Source organism: Branchiostoma belcheri, unplaced genomic scaffold (genome assembly GCF_001625305.1).
Source record: "Branchiostoma belcheri isolate BF01 breed outbred unplaced genomic scaffold, Haploidv18h27 scaffold269, whole genome shotgun sequence".
Taxonomy (NCBI): Eukaryota; Metazoa; Chordata; class Leptocardii; order Amphioxiformes; family Branchiostomatidae; genus Branchiostoma; species Branchiostoma belcheri.
In genome coordinates, this window is record NW_017803875.1 from 160827 (window position 1) to 168425 (window position 7599).

Genomic DNA, 7599 nt, shown 5'->3' on the forward strand with positions numbered 1-7599 from the left:
TTTAAACTTGAATTCTCCACGAGTGCCCAAGCTTCTCTATGATTCTCCATGTCTCTCTAACAAATATCCAACCACTTGAACGGCTGGCTGTGGTCCAATCATACGTTTTGTTACATTCAGGGTCGTTGGACGACACTGTGTACGTGACGTCATGATCAGCGACAATGAGCGTACCATAGTGAGAACTTGACCTGTCAGAGGTCGACATATTCAGTAGAGGAAAGACGACAGCGCGCTGTCAAACTGATCTTTGCAGGACGAAAGGTGTTCTTTGTCGACGAAGATCCATACCTGTGGTCACCTGTGTGTATATATCTAACTTTGTAACATGGTCGGTAATATCAGGACACTGTGGCGCGAATTTCCGGTCAAACAGGTATGTATAATCAGGTTGGTGGTTGTAGTAAGGTAGACCGACTTTGAATCGTTTTTATGTCACACACATACGTGTATTCGACACAGTATGGACATGTACAATTAGGCTTCAAATTCTTGTTACCATACAGCTATACATTGCCTGGCTTAATTTCCCCTCAACACCATACTAACAAAAAGTGTTCTACACGTCGTCAACAATGATACAGTCACTACAGCTGTTCAATTCCGAAGTCTACACAGCTAAGAAAAAATAACGTGCTGATCTTCTAAGATTCTAATTCTATCTGCTCGTCGTCGATTCTTGGTGTTGCAAGCATAATACTCTACCGTCGATGAAGGTTAGACATCCAGGTAATACGATACGCCAAAAAGCAGTTACTCAAGCAACTGGATATGATTTTGAAAACGTCAGACGTTTCAGCTAGTATCTGCTAGTCACTGACGAAAGCTAGTGGATACTAGCTGAAACGTCTGACGTTTTCAAAATCATATCCAGTTGTTTGAGTAACTACATTTTGGCGTATAATACTCTACCATTTTGGAATCCCGATTGTTTACGTTGTCGGTGACCGTAACAGGTCACGGACCTTTGTCACAAACTGCGGAACAACAACCCCAATTCTTCGCGGCCTCAATCATACCCAGTCTATCGTGGTTGGGGCAGGCTGTCCTCGAGGCTCTGACAGTTTTCCCCCGTCCAGCTAAACAGACCGCCCGGTAGGAGTGTTACGCCTGTAGGAGTTTTGCGCGCCAGGAGTTGAATGAACTCCAATCGTGCAAAACCTACCGAGGAACCTAACTGAGTCGGGCGGGGAAGAGCTCCTGCAGTCCCGAAGAGTACCCGCCCCAACCGCGTTATACTAGCTATACACCGCGACAGGGCACAGTCGGGGAAAAACAAAAGTGTTGAAAGGGTTTTGAGGGTCTAGGCTTGATTTTACATATCTCACAAATGGCAGAAAATACCAGGCATGGCCGAAATGCGTAAAAAATGATGTTACCTAGAGTCTTAAGTTACTTCCGGGTTTGCTTCCGTTGTTGAGCCAAATCCTTGAGCTGCCACATACGTGAGAATTCAGGTGCTTAGGGTTTAAATACCCAGCCCATAAACCACGTTGAAATTCGATGTACCTTTCCATACAATCCTGTATCTGTTTTGAGTATCCTAAGTTTGATCACATTATCCCAACAGCCAATCAGCAAGAAGAAACTACTGATGAGTAAGTAGGTCATGTGTGCCAAATATGGTAATGCATACCATTTGTGCCAACTATGGTCATGCATACCATATGTGGTAAAAACTCAAATAAAACCAATTTAAAAGCCTGAGGGTATTTGACCACGTTACCTCCATACCAAATTCGACGATTTGAACCTTTTGAGTTTGCAGCCTTAACGCGAGGTTTGGGAGGGAACATCAGAGGGATTTAATTATGCACACGTGCATATTCCAACTGGTGCTTTGAACCACGCCGAGAAAAACAAAAGACAACAAGAAAGGCCGACATTTCCTTTGGACCAAATTCAGCATGGCTACACCACACATTTTACGACACGGCAGGGAAAGATCGAGAATACAGGGGAAAACAATGTTTTACATATTGATATAACTTTTAGTATAAAGAGGATGACCTGGGCTGAACTAATAACTATTACTATGAGTGACAAATAACAAAGAATATAACAGTTGGATAGCTATCCCTACATTATTGATTAGGATTTTTATTTGTATAATTTAAACTGTTGATTTTCGAGATAAAAAAAAAGCGTTTATGCCCTGCATTCCAATGCTTGAGCAGGAAAGTTTGACATACCTAGACCAAAACACTTCAATGCAGTACCTACTTTTAATATGGCATGGGTTGTGCAGCTGTTCATGGAGTTAACTCAATTACGTCCAACAGCCAATCAGCAAGAAGAATAGAGAAAAGCTGCAATGTACACATCCAATTAACGTACACCATGAACGGAAGAAAACGCGGCAAAATTGACTCTTTCAAAGCCGGTCTCAACCCAGGAATGGCCGCTCAAATGTTACAGAAATACACAATTTTAACAAAACAAAAATTTTACAAATTGTTGAATTTGACATGTTCATACTCGCTATGCTAGGGAATAACGTCAGTCAAATAGTTTGTTGCTTACCTGTACGAAAAAGCGAAGTCATCTCCAAACCGCGCAACCTGGCTATCTCGCCACTTTGTTGTCTTCCCCAAAATTCTCCAGGTCAGGAAATCCGCATGTTCTCCTCCCAACACCACGAGAATGGCAATAAACGTACTGCAAAAACTTCCCATGTATCTACCATGTAGTTTAGAGAGACATTCTGCCAACAATAACTTGAAAAAGTACCTTGAAAGTTGTACAAAAATGACATCCCTGAGCTTTCCCGTCGTAGCAAAGCACCAGTTTGAACGAACACGTGTTTTTCTTTACACAGGTGTTCTAAACGGCCATATCTAATTATTAGTAATATGAAGCTGTGGATGTCATTCATAAAATTAAGATGGTGTGGCCTTAGGGTTAGGGTTGGTATTAGAGTTAGGGTTAGGGTTAGAGTTGGGATCATTGTTCAGGGCTAGGGTTAGACTTACGATTGGGGTTAGGTTTACTAAGGTTTAGTTTTAGGTTTAGTCTCTCACCCATTACAATTACTAGTAATTGTCTAAGGCACTAGTATATTGGAATCATGTAGTGTCTGAGTCATGTATTTGATTGATAGGATCATGTGCATTGACACTGCTTTGAACGCGATGCGCCCTTTGACCTTTGATGCGATGTTTTCTCGACAATAGGAAGGTTTTTTTCTGTCCAAAGTATAGGTGATTGGTTTAATTTTTGGCATCATTTTGGACAGGAAAATTTCCCCTCCACAAAAGAATTGACTGAAATATGACATAAAATTGACTAAAATACGACATGACAGTGGTCAGTTATTGTGCTGATAGAGCTGACAGAAAATCAGCCTCGCAGCATGTACATGAACAACAAGCTGAATAACACTGATGTGTACAATCATTATGTGGCAAAAAGATCATCATTACATACAAAACATAGAAAAACACAAGCAAATTACAGAATGCCTCACTATGGGCGCTAAAGTAAAAAAAAACACAAGAACGTCCTAGTAGATTTAGGAGTTACGGTAGCTTTTTTCTATTTCTTGTGTCTAGTTATGTATTACTCTCTATGTACTTCAAATATTCCTTTTGTAAAAATTCACCCGTAATCAAAGTATATTCTTACGATACTTCAAGCTATGGATTTAATTCATATGTACAATAATCATCTACAGCGATGATGTGGTCTTGGTTTCAGGTGACAGTTTTAGGGGTGCTCCTGTCGATAGGGTCCATCTCTGGAAGCACCAGGCTACCGTTTCTCCCGTTCCTCACACACGACTTCTTCCCTTACCTGAAGAGTAACCAGATAGGTACATTTCACATTTTGCTACATAATTACATTCGTCGAGAAGGTTATGTGTTATGTTATCATGAAAGTTCATCTGTGTTGGTAGTTACATGTTTAAAGTTAAAACTTTTGTTCCAACACAAAAAAATTCTCTCAACTAGAGCTTTCGACCAGCCACTCTGGTCTTCCTCAGTAGACTGACCCAGTGAAGCTGTCACGTGGCTCCTTTGAAGTGTGACGTCAACACTGGGTCAAAGGTATCTGGTAGACGATGTCGACCCCCGTCGCGGTTCACTGTAAGGATTTTAGACACTGAACAAGACTATTTCTTGAGAGGGGTGAAGGTACCATATACATCAGGGCCCATCATCCTACATTGAACCGCGACGGGGGCCGACATCGTCTACCAGATACCTTTGAACCAGTGTTGACGTCACACTTCAAAGGAGCCACGTGACAAGCTTCATTGGGTCAGTCTACTGAGGAAGACCAGAGTGACTGGTCGAAAGCTCTAGGTGAGAGAATTTTTTGTGTTGGAACAAAAGTTTTAACTTTAAACATGTAACTACCAACACAGATGAACTTTCATGATAGTATGTGTTATGTTGTTGGCGATTTTTTAATCGGTTATAACTTGGGTTATGGTGCATGCATCTTCATGATATTTGGTACTAGGTAGGTTGCTACTCGTAGATATCAAGTATACTGCTCTATCCACATACCGTAAAAGTTTGATTTTATATACAATAAACACTCTATTTCATTAACAATATTTTAGTATAATTTCATGACATATGAGTTAAATTTCATGACATATAATTGAAACAAAGGTAAATACATGCATGGATAAATTCATCCTATTTACAGAATGTATAACGGCAAACTACGTACAGAATATATGCCAGTGGCAACATTAGATGTTCAACTTTTCTCTAACCTGCAATCTCTAGGAATAAAATATTTTCTAATGTATTTCCCTATGTGCACAATGTATGGATTATCTTCTCTTAAAATGCACTAAGTCTTGAATTTCCTTATAGGATCAAATGTATTGAAATCAGTTGAACAATCGGATAGACACTCAACAGCATTAGGCACTTACCATATACGTGTATAGTGAACAATTTATTTAAACATCTTTATGATCTTTGTGTGAATCTCTCTCTGGGCTAGGTTATTACGCCGGGTTCCTGACAAGTGCGACCTATGCTGGCATGTTTCTCGGCTGTTTTATGGTAGGCATTTCTTGCTACACTACACTACACTACACTACACCACACTACACTACACTACACTACACTACACCACACTACACTACACTACACCACACTACACTACACCACACTACACTACACCACACTACACTACACTACAATACACCACACTACACTACACTACACTACACTACACCACACTACACTACACTACACCACACTACACTACACCACACTACACTACACCACACTACACTACACCACACTACACTACACCACACTACACTACACCTACACCACACTACACTACAATACAATACACCACACTACACTACACTGCACTACACCACACTACACTACACTACACTACACTACACCACACCACACTACACTACATGTACTTGTCTTATCCATTTCTGTGTGATTTTCATATTTCAAATTATTATCAGTTGCAGACATGGAATATTAAATAAAACATGTTGTGTGTTGTTTTTTTCAGTGGGGGAAACTGTCTGACATTGTTGGCAGAAGGTAGGGATAATATTGTTTCATCTCTATACAGAATATGATTTATTACATTGTAGATCACCATGTGTGTTTCAACAGACGTATGAAAAGTGTATGAAACATATTTCCTGAGTCATGATATCATCATCATCATCTTCGTTACCCCCAGATAACCCCGCGAGGGGTGCCGTTAGGGGGGGGGGGAGGTCAAGGCTAAGGCGGGCAGGCCGCCAGTCCGGCCCGGAACGACTCAACATTGGGAGCCATAATATGATATGATATGATATCATAATGATGTAAAATGATATGATACACTATGGTGCAATAGTTAAGACGACCTGATAATGTATGAGAATGTTTTGTTTTCTGTCCATGGATGCAGACCCATACTGCTGAGTTCAGCCACAGCGCTACTTGTGGGCACGCTGCTAGTGGGCTTCAGGTGAGACGTTTGAAGCCCCCGTCACTCATAGCCGAATTAGGCCTCCCGAATAGTAGCCGAATTCCTCCCAACCATGGTTAGGGGTACACGTACGTCGGGAGCAAGGTTGGCTGGTGTTCAACCAGGTCGGCTACTGTTCGGCTGCGCCAGCCAAATGTTTAAAAAACATTCGGGTGTGGACGCACGGGAGGTTCAGCCATGCTTGGCTGGGGGTCGGCTGGTGTTCGGGAGTATGTCGGGGTGTGTTTGGCAGTCAAATTTGACTCAAATTTAACTAAAATTAGATTCGAGTAGTATAGGAATGTATTAGCGTGGCCTAAATCTGGTCAGACCGCTCGCGAACTTCAGCCAACCTGGGTCGGCTGGTGTTCTGGGGGAAGGTTCTAAATGTGTGACGATACTTATCTGCACTTTCACACAGCTAGCAAACAACTTAGAGCATCATCATCAGTTATCGTTTCTCGTCCTTTGTCAGGTCCTGGATTATGTTATAACTTTCAAATAGTATGCATCGAATTTTGCAGAAACTATCTTTGAGTTTTATCATGAAAGTTCATCTGTGTTGGTAGTAATCATAGTAAAACATTGAACCTTTTTCCAACAAAAGGGTTACAGAGCGATCAAATTTTCGACGACCACTGTCTCCTTCATGGACACTGAACAGGACTACTTTTTAAGAGGCATTAAGGAGGCTATATATATCAGAGCACTTCAGCCTTCACTTAATAGAGATGGTGGACAATATAAACTTCCTGGCACTTTTGATCAATTGTTTACGTCACGTATCAGTAAAGTCTCGTGTGAATAAGGTCACGTGTTTGTAAACCGTAACTCTCGCGAGATCACGTTGTGAAGTGATTGGTCATTAATTATCCTGATGAAGGCGACAGTGGTCGTCGAAAATTTGATCGCTCTGTAACCCTTGTGTTGGAATAAAGTTCAATGTTTTACGATCTTTGCGTTTTCTCTGACGGATCGTTCTATGTTTCCCCCCAAGTTTCTCCTTCCTGTGGACCGTCGGCGTGCTGTTTTTCGAGGGATTTCTGAACGGCACCCTGGTCGTGGCCAAGACGTACCTGTACGAGGTGAAAAATTAGCTTACGTCTTTCAGTTAGTAGTATATTCATCAATCAGTGACTCTTTTTAAAGGTAAAAACACGTCCCTCCAAATTTTCGATGTCTACTGTACATCTTGATCACGGAGTGGCCTAGTCTCGCGAGAACACGAGACTAGGTCGAGACTTGTGTGGATCTTCTGGTCTCCCCCGCCTCCTTGCGGAAAAAAAGAGTCACTGATTGATGAATATAATTCTACGTGACTGACGAACCTCTTCAACGATTTACGTCTTTCCTTTTTAACCCATGCTAGCGTGTGCAAGATTTAAAACGTGGTCTTTATGGTCTAAGACCTCCCGATGGCTATATGGCTATAGATTTCGTCGCTAATACTAGGTCGAGCTCGTGTCAGTTTAGTACACGCCTGGGTGCCATACCTGGCGGGGCTGGCGGTTAGTTTGTTCGGCAAGAAAAGGGATTTTTACCGACGATCTGGCCTGTTTCTAGCCTGGTGTAGCCGTAGAAAAGAACCCACTCATTGTAGAAAAAGTGGGACACTTCGTCTTCCACTGCTTGTAACCCCCCCCCCCC

At 41.8% G+C, this 7599-nt stretch overlaps 1 protein-coding gene and 1 long non-coding RNA gene across 2 annotated transcripts in view; both read left to right on the forward strand.

Annotated features, from left to right (window-relative positions):
• Nucleotides 1–160: 160 nt before the first annotated feature.
• On the forward strand, nt 161–5020 carry LOC109472118. Its single transcript, XR_002140343.1, has 3 exons — nt 161–376; nt 3697–3811; nt 4963–5020. It is a non-coding gene; the product is annotated as an uncharacterized LOC109472118 (long non-coding RNA).
• A 485-nt stretch (nt 5021–5505) lies between these two features.
• LOC109472112 (protein ZINC INDUCED FACILITATOR-LIKE 1-like) overlaps nt 5506–7599 on the forward strand; it is a gene marked incomplete at its 5' end in the record, with an annotated part of 11840 nt that continues 9746 nt past the window's right edge. The window contains 3 exons of the mRNA XM_019771688.1: nt 5506–5534; nt 5893–5952; nt 6950–7037. Of these exons, the coding sequence (XP_019627247.1) occupies nt 5506–5534; nt 5893–5952; nt 6950–7037 (177 nt within the window). The remainder of the gene's footprint in view (nt 5535–5892; nt 5953–6949; nt 7038–7599) is intronic.